Source organism: Panulirus ornatus, chromosome 10, assembly GCF_036320965.1.
Source record: "Panulirus ornatus isolate Po-2019 chromosome 10, ASM3632096v1, whole genome shotgun sequence".
NCBI lineage: Eukaryota > Metazoa > Arthropoda > Malacostraca > Decapoda > Palinuridae > Panulirus > Panulirus ornatus.
The window spans coordinates 8,874,411-8,894,722 of record NC_092233.1 but is presented as its reverse complement, the minus strand read 5'-3'; the positions used below and the strand labels follow the sequence as shown (position 1 = coordinate 8,894,722).

Here is a 20,312-nt window from a genome sequence, read left to right as displayed (position 1 = left end):
GTTATCATCTCATTAGAAACTACGTATGTGAACCTGATGTATTTTTTCAGGTACGACCTCCTTCAATACAGGAAAAGAATCAGGGTTGCTGTGTAGAAGTGGCTCCAGCATCATCACAGGTCATATTGGGGTATGACCATTTCTTTGACTTTGATGCCGTGTTTGGTCCAGGTGTTACTCAGAAAGAATTATATTCAGCTTGTTTAGAGGATTTGGTCGTGAATTTCTTTCAGGGTGAGTATTTCTCATGTACATAATTATGTCATTCCTTCCGAGAATTTTGGAAGGACTTGTGTTCATTCTAATTATTATTACTGTTTTTTCCTTCCACCATTGTGTTTGAAGCATTGAGTAATATACCTTAAGCCAGTTGCAGTAAAAACTTTGAAGGTTGTAGTCCACATGATAAGTCTCACCCCTAGTGGAGCCAGATTTTGTATGTTTATGTATATATAATCATGCAAAAGCTGAAAGTCTTTCAAGAATTCCCCCAGGAACGTTAAAGAGATTTACATGCTATTTCTGTTCTATAACCATCATTTATCTACACATTCTTTAAACTGTCTATCTTCTCTCCTCTCTTTAATCTTTAACCAGTGGGCTTTTTTTCTATTTGTGAATCATAATATCAGCAAGAAAATGTCCTCAGATATGCTGTTTCCTTTCATAAAATGAAAGACATACATGTAAATGTAAAAGACATGTTGAAAAGTGAGCTAATTTGATTAGTATGGCCTTGGGATGGTGCTAAAGGTAACACATAGAGGCCCTAGTAAAAATTAAGGGAGGAAGGAGTTTGAGGTAGAGTGGGGCAAATTCAGAAATAGAAAGGAAATCAAATAGCAACAGATTATTGATAAGGCTGTTTTTGATAGTAGAAGAGATCAGAAACTCAGAAATTAATGTGTTAGGAATTGAAAGACATACATATGTTCCATAAAGAAAAACCTGTTTACTTTTCATGTAATTATGGAAATGAAAATGATATTTGTCTTGGATTGAAAGCCAAATATTTATCAAGCATTTGCCACAAGTTTATATTCATTACTACAAGTGAAATCAAACAACTCTATCCATAACTAACTTGTTAGATTAAGATTATCAAAGCCTCTGATAGTTCTGAATACCTGTATTTGGTCAACTTTTAACATTCTCTTTTCTAAGCTAACTGAACTTGTCATTTAGTTGGCTCTTACAGAATTTGTTTCCCAGTGCAAGAATAATCTTTGTTGCTCTCCCCAGTACTTTCTCCATTTTGCCTGTCTTTTTTTTAAGTAGGTTGACCAAAATTGAACCCAAAATTTAAGATAGGGATGCACTGCTTCTGTGCACCACTTTCTTGGCTTTAGGTCTCCAGAGAATATTATACCCAGGTCTTTTTCCCCTTTTGCCTTTTGTGGCCCAGCAGGATTCATGCTGTAGGCTGCCTTCTCCTTTTTTACTAGCTATATGTAAAACTTATAGATAATGAAATTCCTTTTCCACTGGGCTATAGATATTGAAGTTCCTTTTCCACTAGTGAGCCCAGTTGGCTCTTACAGTATTTGTTTCCCAGTGCAAGAGTCATCTTAGTTGCTCTCCCCAGTACTTTCTCCATTTTGTCTGTCTTTTTCAAACAGGTTGACCAAAAATGCGTGGCATATGTGTGATGTAATTTCTGACCCTTCATAGGAGCTAGCAGATGTGGGTGGGCGTAGAGGCCCGAATCTGTTTTTGATTTCAGAAAAATCGCTTGTGGTTTGGTCTTTTTAAGGAACTTGTTCCTGGAGGAGATTAACAAAAGAAGTCTTTAGCATTCCTCAAATGCCTTTTTCAAGCATGACCTTACTGTAGAATTCAGTGATCTACTTGTATGGTGTTGGGGCTGCTCCCCTGAAAAAATGGATTGCTTATGGGCAACTTCATAACTTATAAGGTATGTTTGTGGTCATTAATGAACTTCTTTAAGAGTTTTTTCTTACCACCGTCTATCACCATGTTGGTATACTTTCAGACTGTGAGACAGACTGACTCTGGAGAAAGATTCAAAGGACAAAACTTTCTCTCCAAGTTGGTGTCACATGGGCAGATTTTCTGATTGTTTTTCCTGCCCTTCCTTCCTCTCTCTTATCAAAACTTTTCTCATACTGATGGTGACCACCTTGTTCTGAGAATTAGGGGGTGCAGGCTGTCTACTGCATAGCCAGCAGTTGGCCGTGGGACAGTAATGTCTTCACTGGATGGACTTTACTGATTGGTAGAAGGTAGACCTGCAGCAAGCCAGGCCACATGAATGGGTGGTTAGCACAGGGTGATGAGCTATAATCTCACCAGGTAGTTTGGGGAAGAGGATTATGACCTCTGAGGATTAAGAGATTCTTACAGCTTGTAGGATACTGCCCCAGAGAAAAACGCTTTTTCACTATTCATATTTCCCTTTTTTAATAGAAATGTATTAAATTTTCAAAGACATGTTTTTCCAGCATGGTATAATCAAAGTTTTATTCAGTATCTCTTCCTCATTTTAACTAGAAATATTTTTCAGGCTATAATGTGACAGTGCTTGGTTATGGCCAGCGTGGTTCTGGAAAGACTTATACTGTTACTGGGCCAGACTTTCTCTGGGCAATGAATGAAGAAGAGTTTGGACTACTACCTCAAGCTGTGCGCCATGTATTCAACCTTATGAGGGTATGTAGTAGTATCAGTAAGTTTCATATAATTATGTGCTGTAGTATCAGTAAGTTTTGTACAATGAAAATTCAAGTGGTATATAAAAGATTGTAAAGATTGGAACTTTTGGGTGGTCGGGATGCTGAAGGAACTAATATAAGGTAGGATTTCCTTTATGCAGTTAACATTTAAACGGAGAACAAGGGGTGAGTTCCAGTTTGATTATATCCACCTCAATATTCTTGTCTACCATCAGAGTATATAGTAAATTTTTTGCCCCAGTGACTCATTGGAGATATTACAGTGGAGGATGTGAAAAGAACATTATTATGCTTAAAGAGAAAATGTTATACTTCGTCGCTGTCTCCCTTGTTAGCACACACTCTATCACATACTCCCTCAATTCCTGTTTCAGGAGTAGCACACACTCTATCACATACTCCCTCAATTCCTGTTTCAGGAGTAGCACACACTCTATCACATACTCCCTCAATTCCTGTTTCAGGAGTAGCACACACTCTATCACATACTCCCTCAATTCCTGTTTCAGGAGTAGCACACACTCTATCACATACTCCCTCAATTCCTGTTTCAGGAGTAGCACACACTCTATCACATACTCCCTCAATTCCTGTTTCAGGAGTAGCACACACTCTATCACATACTCCCTCAATTCCTGTTTCAGGAGTAGCACACACTCTATCACATACTCCCTCAATTCCTGTTTCAGGAGTAGCACACACTCTATCACATACTCCCTCAATTCCTGTTTCAGGAGTAGCACACACTCTATCACATACTCCCTCAATTCCTGTTTCAGGAGTAGCACACACTCTATCACATACTCCCTCAATTCCTGTTTCAGGAGTAGCACACACTCTATCACATACTCCCTCAATTCCTGTTTCAGGAGTAGCACACACTCTATCACATACTCCCTCAATTCCTGTTTCAGGAGTAGCACACACTCTATCACATACTCCCTCAATTCCTGTTTCAGGAGTAGCACACACTCTATCACATACTCCCTCAATTCCTGTTTCAGGAGTAGCACACACTCTATCACATACTCCCTCAATTCCTGTTTCAGGAGTAGCACACACTCTATCACATACTCCCTCAATTCCTGTTTCAGGAGTAGCACACACTCTATCACATACTCCCTCAATTCCTGTTTCAGGAGTAGCACACACTCTATCACATACTCCCTCAATTCCTGTTTCAGGAGTAGCACACACTCTATCACATACTCCCTCAATTCCTGTTTCAGGAGTAGCACACACTCTATCACATACTCCCTCAATTCCTGTTTCAGGAGTAGCACACACTCTATCACATACTCCCTCAATTCCTGTTTCAGGAGTAGCACACACTCTATCACATACTCCCTCAATTCCTGTTTCAGGAGTAGCACACACTCTATCACATACTCCCTCAATTCCTGTTTCAGGAGTAGCACACACTCTATCACATACTCCCTCAATTCCTGTTTCAGGAGTAGCACACACTCTATCACATACTCCCTCAATTCCTGTTTCAGGAGTAGCACACACTCTATCACATACTCCCTCAATTCCTGTTTCAGGAGTAGCACACACTCTATCACATACTCCCTCAATTCCTGTTTCAGGAGTAGCACACACTCTATCACATACTCCCTCAATTCCTGTTTCAGGAGTAGCACACACTCTATCACATACTCCCTCAATTCCTGTTTCAGGAGTAGCACACACTCTATCACATACTCCCTCAATTCCTGTTTCAGGAGTAGCACACACTCTATCACATACTCCCTCAATTCCTGTTTCAGGAGTAGCACACACTCTATCACATACTCCCTCAATTCCTGTTTCAGGAGTAGCACACACTCTATCACATACTCCCTCAATTCCTGTTTCAGGAGTAGCACACACTCTATCACATACTCCCTCAATTCCTGTTTCAGGAGTAGCACACACTCTATCACATACTCCCTCAATTCCTGTTTCAGGAGTAGCACACACTCTATCACATACTCCCTCAATTCCTGTTTCAGGAGTAGCACACACTCTATCACATACTCCCTCAATTCCTGTTTCAGGAGTAGCACACACTCTATCACATACTCCCTCAATTCCTGTTTCAGGAGTAGCACACACTCTATCACATACTCCCTCAATTCCTGTTTCAGGAGTAGCACACACTCTATCACATACTCCCTCAATTCCTGTTTCAGGAGTAGCACACACTCTATCACATACTCCCTCAATTCCTGTTTCAGGAGTAGCACACACTCTATCACATACTCCCTCAATTCCTGTTTCAGGAGTAGCACACACTCTATCACATACTCCCTCAATTCCTGTTTCAGGAGTAGCACACACTCTATCACATACTCCCTCAATTCCTGTTTCAGGAGTAGCACACACTCTATCACATACTCCCTCAATTCCTGTTTCAGGAGTAGCACACACTCTATCACATACTCCCTCAATTCCTGTTTCAGGAGTAGCACACACTCTATCACATACTCCCTCAATTCCTGTTTCAGGAGTAGCACACACTCTATCACATACTCCCTCAATTCCTGTTTCAGGAGTAGCACACACTCTATCACATACTCCCTCAATTCCTGTTTCAGGAGTAGCACACACTCTATCACATACTCCCTCAATTCCTGTTTCAGGAGTAGCACACACTCTATCACATACTCCCTCAATTCCTGTTTCAGGAGTAGCACACACTCTATCACATACTCCCTCAATTCCTGTTTCAGGAGTAGCACACACTCTATCACATACTCCCTCAATTCCTGTTTCAGGAGTAGCACACACTCTATCACATACTCCCTCAATTCCTGTTTCAGGAGTAGCACACACTCTATCACATACTCCCTCAATTCCTGTTTCAGGAGTAGCACACACTCTATCACATACTCCCTCAATTCCTGTTTCAGGAGTAGCACACACTCTATCACATACTCCCTCAATTCCTGTTTCAGGAGTAGCACACACTCTATCACATACTCCCTCAATTCCTGTTTCAGGAGTAGCACACACTCTATCACATACTCCCTCAATTCCTGTTTCAGGAGTAGCACACACTCTATCACATACTCCCTCAATTCCTGTTTCAGGAGTAGCACACACTCTATCACATACTCCCTCAATTCCTGTTTCAGGAGTAGCACACACTCTATCACATACTCCCTCAATTCCTGTTTCAGGAGTAGCACACACTCTATCACATACTCCCTCAATTCCTGTTTCAGGAGTAGCACACACTCTATCACATACTCCCTCAATTCCTGTTTCAGGAGTAGCACACACTCTATCACATACTCCCTCAATTCCTGTTTCAGGAGTAGCACACACTCTATCACATACTCCCTCAATTCCTGTTTCAGGAGTAGCACACACTCTATCACATACTCCCTCAATTCCTGTTTCAGGAGTAGCACACACTCTATCACATACTCCCTCAATTCCTGTTTCAGGAGTAGCACACACTCTATCACATACTCCCTCAATTCCTGTTTCAGGAGTAGCACACACTCTATCACATACTCCCTCAATTCCTGTTTCAGGAGTAGCACACACTCTATCACATACTCCCTCAATTCCTGTTTCAGGAGTAGCACACACTCTATCACATACTCCCTCAATTCCTGTTTCAGGAGTAGCACACACTCTATCACATACTCCCTCAATTCCTGTTTCAGGAGTAGCACACACTCTATCACATACTCCCTCAATTCCTGTTTCAGGAGTAGCACACACTCTATCACATACTCCCTCAATTCCTGTTTCAGGAGTAGCACACACTCTATCACATACTCCCTCAATTCCTGTTTCAGGAGTAGCACACACTCTATCACATACTCCCTCAATTCCTGTTTCAGGAGTAGCACACACTCTATCACATACTCCCTCAATTCCTGTTTCAGGAGTAGCACACACTCTATCACATACTCCCTCAATTCCTGTTTCAGGAGTAGCACACACTCTATCACATACTCCCTCAATTCCTGTTTCAGGAGTAGCACACACTCTATCACATACTCCCTCAATTCCTGTTTCAGGAGTAGCACACACTCTATCACATACTCCCTCAATTCCTGTTTCAGGAGTAGCACACACTCTATCACATACTCCCTCAATTCCTGTTTCAGGAGTAGCACACACTCTATCACATACTCCCTCAATTCCTGTTTCAGGAGTAGCACACACTCTATCACATACTCCCTCAATTCCTGTTTCAGGAGTAGCACACACTCTATCACATACTCCCTCAATTCCTGTTTCAGGAGTAGCACACACTCTATCACATACTCCCTCAATTCCTGTTTCAGGAGTAGCACACACTCTATCACATACTCCCTCAATTCCTGTTTCAGGAGTAGCACACACTCTATCACATACTCCCTCAATTCCTGTTTCAGGAGTAGCACACACTCTATCACATACTCCCTCAATTCCTGTTTCAGGAGTAGCACACACTCTATCACATACTCCCTCAATTCCTGTTTCAGGAGTAGCACACACTCTATCACATACTCCCTCAATTCCTGTTTCAGGAGTAGCACACACTCTATCACATACTCCCTCAATTCCTGTTTCAGGAGTAGCACACACTCTATCACATACTCCCTCAATTCCTGTTTCAGGAGTAGCACACACTCTATCACATACTCCCTCAATTCCTGTTTCAGGAGTAGCACACACTCTATCACATACTCCCTCAATTCCTGTTTCAGGAGTAGCACACACTCTATCACATACTCCCTCAATTCCTGTTTCAGGAGTAGCACACACTCTATCACATACTCCCTCAATTCCTGTTTCAGGAGTAGCACACACTCTATCACATACTCCCTCAATTCCTGTTTCAGGAGTAGCACACACTCTATCACATACTCCCTCAATTCCTGTTTCAGGAGTAGCACACACTCTATCACATACTCCCTCAATTCCTGTTTCAGGAGTAGCACACACTCTATCACATACTCCCTCAATTCCTGTTTCAGGAGTAGCACACACTCTATCACATACTCCCTCAATTCCTGTTTCAGGAGTAGTGCTACTCTTTCCTTTGCTCTTGTCCTCTCACCATCCCCTAACTTCACTCCCAAGACATTCCCAAACCACTCTTCCCCATTACCCTTGAGCCAAAATGTCAAGGTTCCTTTCCTCAAACATACTACCTATCTCTCCTTTTTTCTCATCTTGGTTACATCCACACACATTTAGATGAAAGCCAGCAAGGCATCAGGTTTGGATGGTATTGCAGTGGAATTTATTAAAAAAGGGGGTCACTGTGTTGTTGATTGGTTGGTAAGGATATTCAGTGTATGTATGGTTAATGGTGAAGTGCCTGAGGATTGGTGGAATGCATGCATAGTGCCATTGTACAAAGGTAAAGGGGATAAAGGTGAATGTTTAAATTACAGAGGTATAAGTTTGTTGAGTATTCCTGGGAAATCATATGGGAGGGTATTGATTGAGAGAGTAAAGGCATGTACAGAGCATCAGATTGGGGGAGAGCATTGTGGTTTCAAAAGTGGTAGAGGATGTGTGGATCAGGTGTTTGCTTTGAAGTATGTATGTGAGAAATACTTAGAAAAACAGATGGATTTGTATCTAGCATTTATGGATCTGGAGAAGGCATATGATAGAGTTGAAAGAGATGCTCTGTGGAAGTATTAAGAATATATGGTGTGGGAGGCAAGTTGTTAGAAGCAGTGAAAAGTTTTTATTGAGGATGTAAGGCATGTGTACGTGTAGGAAGAGAGGAAAGTGATTGGTTCTCAGTGAATGTAGGTTTGCGGCAGGGGTGTGTGATGTCTCCATGGTTGTTTAATTTGTTTATGGATGGGGTTGTTAGGGAGGTAAATGCAAGAGTTTTGGAAAGAGGGGCAAGTATGAAGTCTGTTGGGGATGAGAGAGCTTGGGAAGTGAGTCAGTTGTTGTTCGCTGATGATACAGCGCTGGTGGCTGATTCATGTGAGAAACTGCAGAAGCTGGTGACTGAGTTTGGTAAAGTGTGTGGAAGAAGAAAGTTAAGAGTAAATGTGAATAAGAGCAAGGTTATTAGGTACAGTAGGGTTGAGGGTCAAGTCAGTTGGGAGGTGAGTTTGAATGGAGAAAAACTGGAGGAAGTGAAGTGTTTTAGATATCTGGGAGTGGATCTGGCAGCGGATGGAACCATGGAAGCGGAAGTGGATCATAGGGTGGGGGAGGGGGCGAAAATTCTGGGGGCCTTGAAGAATGTGTGGAAGTCGAGAACATTATCTCGGAAAGCAAAAATGGGTATGTTTGAAGGAATAGTGGTTCCAACAATGTTGTATGGTTGCGAGGCGTGGGCTATGGATAGAGTTGTGCGCAGGAGGATGGATGTGCTGGAAATGAGATGTTTGAGGACAATGTGTGGTGTGAGGTGGTTTGATCGAGTGAGTAACGTAAGGGTAAGAGAGATGTGTGGAAATAAAAAGAGCGTGGTTGAGAGAGCAGAAGAGGGTGTTTTGAAGTGGTTTGGGCACATGGAGAGGATGAGTGAGGAAAGATTGACCAAGAGGATATATGTGTCGGAGGTGGAGGGAACAAGGAGAAGAGGGAGACCAAATTAGAAGTGGAAAGATGGAGTGAAAAAGATTTTGTGTGATCGGGGCCTGAACATGCAGGAGGGTGAAAGGAGGGCAAGGAATAGAGTGAATTGGAGCGATGTGGTATACCGGGGTTGACGTGCTGTCAGTGGATTGAATCAAGGCATGTGAAGCGTCTGGGGTAAACCATGGAAAGCTGTGTAGGTATGTATATTTGCGTGTGTGGACGTATGTATATACATGTGTATGGGGGGGGGGGGGTTGGGCCATTTCTTTCGTCTGTTTCCTTGCGCTACCTCGCAAACGCGGGAGACAGCGACAAAGTATAATAAATAAATAAATAAATACTTAATTGCCTCTCCCGCATTTGCAAAGCAGTGCAAGGAAACAGATGAAAGAATGGCCCAACCCACCCACAAACACATGTATATACATAAACGCCCACACATGCACATATAAATATCTATACATTTCAACATATACACATACATACACAGACATATACATATATACACATGTACATATTCATACTTGCTGCCTTCATATATTCCCGTTGCCACCCCGCCACACATGAAATAGCATCCCCCATCCCTCAACTGCCACAATACTCACCTTTGCATTCAAATCACCTATCACTATAACCCAGTCTTGTGCATTTAAGCTGCTAACACACTCATTCAGCTGCTCCCAAAACACTTGCCTCTCATGATCTTTCTTCACATGACCAGGTGCATAGGCACCAATAATCACCCATCTCTCTCCATCCACTTTCAGTTTTACCCATATCAGTCTAGAGTTTACTTTCTTACACTCTATCACATACTCCCTCAATTCCTGTTTCAGGAGTAGCACACACTCTATCACATACTCCCTCAATTCCTGTTTCAGGAGTAGCACACACTCTATCACATACTCCCTCAATTCCTGTTTCAGGAGTAGCACACACTCTATCACATACTCCCTCAATTCCTGTTTCAGGAGTAGCACACACTCTATCACATACTCCCTCAATTCCTGTTTCAGGAGTAGCACACACTCTATCACATACTCCCTCAATTCCTGTTTCAGGAGTAGCACACACTCTATCACATACTCCCTCAATTCCTGTTTCAGGAGTAGCACACACTCTATCACATACTCCCTCAATTCCTGTTTCAGGAGTAGCACACACTCTATCACATACTCCCTCAATTCCTGTTTCAGGAGTAGCACACACTCTATCACATACTCCCTCAATTCCTGTTTCAGGAGTAGCACACACTCTATCACATACTCCCTCAATTCCTGTTTCAGGAGTAGCACACACTCTATCACATACTCCCTCAATTCCTGTTTCAGGAGTAGCACACACTCTATCACATACTCCCTCAATTCCTGTTTCAGGAGTAGCACACACTCTATCACATACTCCCTCAATTCCTGTTTCAGGAGTAGCACACACTCTATCACATACTCCCTCAATTCCTGTTTCAGGAGTAGCACACACTCTATCACATACTCCCTCAATTCCTGTTTCAGGAGTAGCACACACTCTATCACATACTCCCTCAATTCCTGTTTCAGGAGTAGCACACACTCTATCACATACTCCCTCAATTCCTGTTTCAGGAGTAGCACACACTCTATCACATACTCCCTCAATTCCTGTTTCAGGAGTAGCACACACTCTATCACATACTCCCTCAATTCCTGTTTCAGGAGTAGCACACACTCTATCACATACTCCCTCAATTCCTGTTTCAGGAGTAGCACACACTCTATCACATACTCCCTCAATTCCTGTTTCAGGAGTAGCACACACTCTATCACATACTCCCTCAATTCCTGTTTCAGGAGTAGCACACACTCTATCACATACTCCCTCAATTCCTGTTTCAGGAGTAGCACACACTCTATCACATACTCCCTCAATTCCTGTTTCAGGAGTAGCACACACTCTATCACATACTCCCTCAATTCCTGTTTCAGGAGTAGCACACACTCTATCACATACTCCCTCAATTCCTGTTTCAGGAGTAGCACACACTCTATCACATACTCCCTCAATTCCTGTTTCAGGAGTAGCACACACTCTATCACATACTCCCTCAATTCCTGTTTCAGGAGTAGCACACACTCTATCACATACTCCCTCAATTCCTGTTTCAGGAGTAGCACACACTCTATCACATACTCCCTCAATTCCTGTTTCAGGAGTAGCACACACTCTATCACATACTCCCTCAATTCCTGTTTCAGGAGTAGCACACACTCTATCACATACTCCCTCAATTCCTGTTTCAGGAGTAGCACACACTCTATCACATACTCCCTCAATTCCTGTTTCAGGAGTAGCACACACTCTATCACATACTCCCTCAATTCCTGTTTCAGGAGTAGCACACACTCTATCACATACTCCCTCAATTCCTGTTTCAGGAGTAGCACACACTCTATCACATACTCCCTCAATTCCTGTTTCAGGAGTAGCACACACTCTATCACATACTCCCTCAATTCCTGTTTCAGGAGTAGCACACACTCTATCACATACTCCCTCAATTCCTGTTTCAGGAGTAGCACACACTCTATCACATACTCCCTCAATTCCTGTTTCAGGAGTAGCACACACTCTATCACATACTCCCTCAATTCCTGTTTCAGGAGTAGCACACACTCTATCACATACTCCCTCAATTCCTGTTTCAGGAGTAGCACACACTCTATCACATACTCCCTCAATTCCTGTTTCAGGAGTAGCACACACTCTATCACATACTCCCTCAATTCCTGTTTCAGGAGTAGCACACACTCTATCACATACTCCCTCAATTCCTGTTTCAGGAGTAGCACACACTCTATCACATACTCCCTCAATTCCTGTTTCAGGAGTAGCACACACTCTATCACATACTCCCTCAATTCCTGTTTCAGGAGTAGCACACACTCTATCACATACTCCCTCAATTCCTGTTTCAGGAGTAGCACACACTCTATCACATACTCCCTCAATTCCTGTTTCAGGAGTAGCACACACTCTATCACATACTCCCTCAATTCCTGTTTCAGGAGTAGCACACACTCTATCACATACTCCCTCAATTCCTGTTTCAGGAGTAGCACACACTCTATCACATACTCCCTCAATTCCTGTTTCAGGAGTAGCACACACTCTATCACATACTCCCTCAATTCCTGTTTCAGGAGTAGCACACACTCTATCACATACTCCCTCAATTCCTGTTTCAGGAGTAGCACACACTCTATCACATACTCCCTCAATTCCTGTTTCAGGAGTAGCACACACTCTATCACATACTCCCTCAATTCCTGTTTCAGGAGTAGCACACACTCTATCACATACTCCCTCAATTCCTGTTTCAGGAGTAGTGCTACTCTTTCCTTTGCTCTTGTCCTCTCACCATCCCCTAACTTCACTCCCAAGACATTCCCAACCACTCTTCCCATTACCCTTGAGCCAAAATGTCAAGGTTCCTTTCCTCAAACATACTACCTATCTCTCCTTTTTTCTCATCTTGGTTACATCCACACACATTTAGATGAAAGCCAGCAAGGCATCAGGTTTGGATGGTATTGCAGTGGAATTTATTAAAAAAGGGGGTCACTGTGTTGTTGATTGGTTGGTAAGGATATTCAGTGTATGTATGGTTAATGGTGAAGTGCCTGAGGATTGGTGGAATGCATGCATAGTGCCATTGTACAAAGGTAAAGGGGATAAAGGTGAATGTTTAAATTACATAGGTATAAGTTTGTTGAGTATTCCTGGGAAATCATATGGGAGGGTATTGATTGAGAGAGTAAAGGCATGTACAGAGCATCAGATTGGGGGAGAGCATTGTGGTTTCAAAAGTGGTAGAGGATGTGTGGATCAGGTGTTTGCTTTGAAGTATGTATGTGAGAAATACTTAGAAAAACAGATGGATTTGTATCTAGCATTTATGGATCTGGAGAAGGCATATGATAGAGTTGATAGAGATGCTCTGTGGAAGTATTAAGAATATATGGTGTGGGAGGCAAGTTGTTAGAAGCAGTGAAAAGTTTTTATTGAGGATGTAAGGCATGTGTACGAGTAGGAAGAGAGGAAAGTGATTGGTTCTCAGTGAATGTAGGTTTGCGGCAGGGGTGTGTGATGTCTCCATGGTTGTTTAATTTGTTTATGGATGAGGTTGTTAGGAAAGTGAATGCAAGAGTTTTGGAGAGAGAGGCAAGTTTGCAGTCTGTTGTGGATGAGAGGGCTTGGGAAGTGAGAAAGTTGTTGTTCGCTGATGATACAGCACTGGTGGCTGATTCAGGTGAGTAACTGCAGAAGCTGGAGACTGAGTTTGGTAAAGTGTGTGAAAGAAGTAAGCTGAGAGTAAATGTGAATAAGAGCAAGGTTATCAGGTTCAGTAGGGTTAAGGGACAAGTCAATTGGGAGGTAAGTTTGAATGGAGAAAAACTGGAGGAAGTGAAGCGTTTTAGATATCTGGGAGTGGATTTAGCAGCAGATGGAACCATGGACACGGAAGTGAGTCACAGGGTGCGGGAGGGGGTGAAAGTTCTGGGAGTATTGAAGAATGTGTGGGAGGTGAGAACGTTATCTTTGAGAGCAAAAACGGGTATGTTTGAAGGAATAGTGGTTCCAACAATGTTATATGGTTGCCAGGCATGGGCTATAGAATGGGTTGTGCAGAGGAGGGAGGATGTGTTGGAAATGAAAAGTTTGAGGACAATATGTGGTGTGAGGTGGTTTGATTAAGTAATGAAAGGGTAAGAGAGATGTGTGGTAATAAAAAGTGTGGTTGAGAGAGCAGAATAGGGTGTATTGAAATGGTTTGGTCACATGGAGAGAATGAGTGAGGAAAGATTGACAAAGAGGATATATGTGTCAGAGGTTGAGGGAACGAGGAGAAGTGGGAGACCAAACTGGAAGTGGAAGGATGGAGTGGAAAAGATTTTGAGTGGTCAGGGCGTGAACATGCAGGAGAGTGAAGGATGTGCACAGGATAGCATGAATTGGAGTTCTGTGGTGAACAGAGGGTGACATGCTGTCAACGGACTGAACTGGGGCTTATGAAGCAGCTGGGGAAACTATGGAAAGGTCTGTTGAGCATGGTTGTGGATAGGATGCCTTAGTTTCAGTGCATTATACACAACAGGTTAAGAGTGGGTGTGAGTGGATGAGGCCATTCTTCATCTTTTTCTGCACTGCCTCACTATTTGGGAAATGATGAGTAAGTATGGAAAAAAATGTCAGTGATTGTTGCCACTTCCCACATTAGCAAAATAGCACCAGGAACAGACAAAAGAAAAGCTGCATTCATCAAATCCATTCTCTAGATATTATGTGTAATGCACTGAAACCACAGCCCTGTCAACAACCAGGCCCCACAGACTTTTACATGGTTCCCCCTAGCCACTTAACATTTCCTGGTTCAGTCCATTGGCAGCAAAGCAACTCCTGTATACCATATTATTCTCATTCACATTCTTCTTGTGCATGCTTTTCACCCTCCTGCATGTTTAAGCCGTGATTACTCAAAATCTTTTTCACTCCATCGTTCCATCTTCACTATGGACTCTTCCTTCTTGTTCCCTCCTCTTCTGACACATATATCCTTTTTGTCAACCTCTCCTCACTCATTCTCTCCATATGCCCAAATCATTTGAGCACACCCTCTTCTGCTCTCATCCATACTATTTTCATTACCACACCTCTCTCATAGCCTCTTATTACTTCTTCAATGAAACCACCTCACACCACATGTTGTTCTCAAACATTTCATCTCCAACATGTCCACCAACACACCTTCATTTATAGCCCATGCTTTGCATCCATATAAAATTGCTGGAACTACTGTACCTTCAAGCATATCATTTTTTGCCCTCCCAGATAACAGCCTCTTTCCACAAGTTCTTCAATGCTCCCAGTACCTTCACCCCCTCGCCTACCCTATGGCTCATTTTTGCTTGTATGGCTCTGTTAGCCACCATGTCCACCCTGAGGTATCTAAAACACTTTACTTCCTCCAGAGTTTCTCCATTCAGACTCATACCCTAGCTAAGGTGTCCCTTTACCCTGCTAAACCTAATTACCTTGCTTTTGTTCACATTTATTTTCAGCTTCCTTCTTTCTCATACTCTTCTAAACTCATTCAAAAACTTCTGCTGTTTCTCACCCAAATCTACCATCAGTTCTGTCATCAGCAAACAACTAACTCACTTCCTAGAACCCCCCCCTCCCCCTCATCCCCCTCAGACTGCATACTTGCTCCTGATTCATAAATGCCACATACAGATTCTTCTGTTTCTCTAAGTATTTTTCACACACACATTCTTTAAAGCAGATACCTAATCCACACATCCTCTCCCACTTCTGAAATCACATTGTTCCTCCCCAGTCTGGTGCTCTGTACGTGCCTTAACCCTCTCAATCACCACTCTTCTATACAGCTTATCAGGCACATTCAGCAAACTTATACCTAAGTAGTATGTCCCCCTTGCCTTTATACAGTGGCACTATTGGTGCATTCCATCAATCCTCCGGCACCATACCCATGATCCATACATACCTTGAAAATCCTAACTAACCAGTCATCAATACTGTCACCTGCTTTCTTCATATATTCAATAGCAATATCATCCACAGCAGTCACTTTGCTACATTTTATGCAGTGCTTTACTTTCACCATCTCTTGTTAACCAAACCATTTTCCATGATTCTCACTGCATATCACTCCAACCCAAACTCCGTACATCTGCCACCCAACCATCAACACATCTAACAATCCTTTAGAATACTCACTCCATCTCCTCACATCATCACTACCTGTTGCCACTTTCCCATTTCCCCATTAATTGATGTTCCCATTTGCTCTTTTGTTTTTCTGCACTATTAACCTCCTTCCAAAATATCTTGTTCTTCCTTAAGTTTACTGATACTTGCTCACCCTAACTCTCATTTGCCCTCTTTTTCAACCCCTGCACATTCATTTTGATTTTCTGTCTTTTTCTTATGTTTATTACAACCATGATTAAGTATATTGTAATGGTTAAGGAGTACTAATGCTTCATCATCAGAAATACTGGACATTGGAAGGTTGCATCTTAATTTTCCTTGGTATCTCATATATTGCCTCACATGCTTATAGGGCACTGCCTTAGAGAAAAAAGATTTAATTGTTTTCAAAACAACATTTCTCTCAGTGGTGGGGTTTGACAAGCATGATTTTAGGAATATTGCCTCTGAAAAAGCCTCAGAGAAAAAGTTTCTTGTATTTCATAACTTACACTATAGGTATCGTAAAAGTGTTAGGTTGACTTAAAAGATTTAAACTACAAGGTAGATGGATTGTTTATTGAATGAACTTTAGTAAATAGAAATAATGGCTCTCATTTAAAATTTTACATTAGGGCAATGTAGTGATTCCGGGCCTGAATGTGATTGACTGCAGTAATATCACAGAAGTCATAAATTGCTTGGAAGCTGGCCTTGTACACCGTCACACAGCAGCCATCCAGAGTCATGATCCCTCTAGTTCACATGCAATTTTCTCTCTCATCCTGGAGCATCAGTGGAGTGATCCAGGTAAGCATGCCTGATACTTCATTTTATAACATTATTAGTTGAATAGATATTAGGGAGTACATGCTTATTAAAGTAGTTCTGTCTAGTCAGAATACCTAGACCTTAAGATAAAAAGATCACATCATTTTCTTTTATACAACTTTTCCTTTCTCACCTTAGCAAGGTAACTTAAGGCCCTGAGTCTTTATGGAAAATTATTGCATTTCTCCTTCTGTTCCAGTTTCAAAAAGTAATATGATAGGAAGGGACGATTTCCATCTTCCATTTCCACCACTTTTGTTTGCCTTCTATGGCATTCAGGAGACAGGTGTCTTCTTCTCCCTTATCTCTTGGGGTGAAAGCTCTTCTGCACCTGAAAGTTATCATCACTTCACAGCAGATATCTTCCATGGTCCAATCATTCATGATTAAACAAAATAAGTGTAACATTTGTGGTTTTACTCCATACTTAGCTTATGGCCTCCATGCAGGCTAACTGCCAAGTAAGCTTTGTCTGCCAATGTGTCTAATCGAGGAATTTATCAGTCATGTATTGAAACAATAAAGATTGGTGCTGCATTTCTGCGAGAATGATTGTATAAGAGAGAGATGTGGTCGTAAATGCACTCTGATTGAGAGGGGTGTGCTTAAATGGTTCAGGTATGTGGAGAGAATGAGTAGAGATAGATGGACTAAGAGAATATGTTTCAAGAGCACAGGGACTAAGGTGGAAGGGAAACTGAGAAGGGGATGGAATGAAGGAGGCTTTGTGGGTATTGGGATATGAACGTTAAGGAAGGTGAGAGGTGTGCATGGAATGGATTGAATTGGATCATTGTAGTGTGTATGGAAGTGATATACTTTTGATAGGCTGAACCAATTGCATGAAGCCATTTTGGTAAACCATAGAGTGGTTTGTGGAATTTGGGTGTAGATGATAGGCTCTGATTTTAGGACTTTATCCGTGACAGTAGATATGTGCAAATGAAGCCATGGCTTGTTTGTTTATGACAAAGGCAGGAGTGGAATTGGGTATAAAAATATTCTTATTTCTAAGAATGATCATACACATTAATTTGTTAAAAATCATGGTGATTTTTATAAATTCCCTGATTTTTTAGTTTATAAAGGAATATTTGTGAGGTCTAAACCACAGTTAGCTTGGGTTGACAGTTTGGAGAAACTTCCAGAACAGCATTCATGATCCCATTTGATTTTGGATCATAATGTGTCTTGAGGCAGAGATCTGTGGGCCCTATAAAAAATGCCATGATTTAATATTTGGTGGCAAAGTGTACAACAAAATGAAGAGTTATATGCCTCCTTCATACTTGAAGTTTATCTGCTGATCATGGTAAATCTGCATTCATTTTCTTGATTCTAATGGTTCTTGAGATTCATACAGATTTTAAAAGAAAAGAAAATGTGAAACATCTGGGTGAAGGACTGAAGGAAGCTTGGACCCAGACTGTTGCTCAGATATTATGTCTGCATGTGTGAGTAGCAAAGGGACTGAACCCTTCCTAGATTATGGAAGGTTTAGTAACCATTTATTCTTTGATGTATTTTGATTAATTTCTTGTTTTTCATTGGTTTATGCTGCAAGAATATGAATTCTTTTATGTTTTCCAGATGGAAGACTGAAGTACCTTTACTCTCGCATGAATTTTGTTGACCTCGGTGGCTCTGAACGACTGATGCAGTTTGGCTACGGTGGTTTTGGCCTTCCCAGTGAAGATTCATTTTTCCTTAACTCTGATTTGAAAGCACTTGGCAATGTTATTCATTGTTTGGCAGATAAATCATATTTGGGTCCCATACCATACAAAGAATCAAGACTCACACATATATTAAAGGTATGTTGTGTACTATTTGGTTGTTCAGTACCATGTTTTTAGGAAGCTGTTTTACTTGAACCTTTCATAGTTTAAAGAATATTGTAACAAGAAAAGTAAATAAAAAAGATCAGTTTTGCGACTCTCAAGACCTTTTCTCTGGAGTATATGATGGCTGTGGTAGTAAGACATTTCTTGCCATGCATGTTCTTTTTGCCAGTTCCTGAGAAAGAAATAGTCTGGGAAAGAGAGTTCTAACTCTTTCTTCCTAGACCCAGGCCTGTTTTACTTGGGTGATTTTTCCTCAGCCATCCTCCTGAGACCCTAGTCACATGTGAGAGTAAAAACAAGGATAATACTGATCTTAAGTTCAGTACCTATTATGGGAGCTGTGGTTTCATTGCATTATACATGATAGCTAGAGACTGAATGTGAATGAATGTGGCCTTTGTTGTCTTTCCCTAGTGCTACCTTGCGCACATGCGGGGGGAGGGGGTTGTTATTTCATGTTTGGCGGGGTGGTGAGAGGAATGAATAAGGGCAGACAGTATGAATTATGTATTTTATTTATTATTTCTTTATTATACTTTGTCGCTGTCTCCCGCGTTAGTGAGGTAGCGCAAGGAAACATACGAAAGAATGGCCCAACCCACCCACATACACATGTATATACATACATGTCCACACACACACACATATACATACCTATACATCTCAACGTATACATATATGGTTGGAAAGGATCACAATTTTGCGCGTGATCAAGATATTCCTATGAATCCACGGGGAAAATGAAACACGAAAAGTTCCCAAGTGCACTTTCGTGTAATAATCACATCATCAGGGGAGACACAAGAGAGAAATATAACAGTCAGTTGATATACATCGAAGAGACGAAGCTAGGACGCCATTTGGTAAACATGTGATTGTCCAAAACATACCTATGTATGTTTTGGACAATCACGTCTACCAAATGGCGTCCTAGCTTCGTCTCTTCGATGTATATCAACTGACTGTTATTTTCTCTCTTGTGTCTCCCCTGATGTGATTATTACACAAAAGTGCACTTGGGAACTTTTCGTGTTTCATTTTCCCGTGGACTCATAGGAGTATACATATATATATACACACACAGACATATACATATTTACACATGTACATAATTCATACTGTCTGCCCTTATTCATTCCCATCGCCACCCCGCCACACATGAAATAACGACCCCCTCTCCCCCACATGTGCGCGAGGTAGCGCTAGGAAAAGACAACAAAGGCCACATTTGTTCACACTCAGTCTCTAGCTGTCATGTATAATGCACCGAAACCACAGCTCCCTTTCCACATCCAGGCCCCACAGAACTTTCCATGGTTTACCTTAGACGCTTCACATGCCCTGGTTCAATCCATTGATGGCACATTGACCCCGGTGCTGTCCCTGGATTGAACCAGGGCATGCGAAGTGCCTGGGGTAAACCACGGAAAGTTCTGTGCGTGTGTATATATGTATATGTCTGTGTGTGTATATATATGTATATATTGAGATGTATAGATATGTATATGTGCGTGTGTGGACGTGTATGTATATATATATGTGTATGTGGGTGGGTTGGGCCATTCTTTTGTCTGTTTCCTTGCGCTACCTTGCTAATGCAGGAGACGGCAACAAAGTATGATAATAAAAAAAGAAATCCTCCCCTCCA

General features: G+C 41.8%; 1 protein-coding gene across 1 annotated transcript in view; it reads left to right on the top strand.

Moving 5' to 3' along the window:
* The window catches only part of cos (kinesin-like protein costa), a 131,323-nt gene that overhangs the window by 991 nt on the left and 110,020 nt on the right, over nt 1-20,312 (top strand). Inside the window, exons 2-5 of the mRNA XM_071665289.1 lie at nt 51-234; nt 2,525-2,670; nt 16,625-16,799; nt 18,411-18,634. Coding sequence (XP_071521390.1) covers nt 51-234; nt 2,525-2,670; nt 16,625-16,799; nt 18,411-18,634 — 729 coding nt within the window. The remainder of the gene's footprint in view (nt 1-50; nt 235-2,524; nt 2,671-16,624; nt 16,800-18,410; nt 18,635-20,312) is intronic.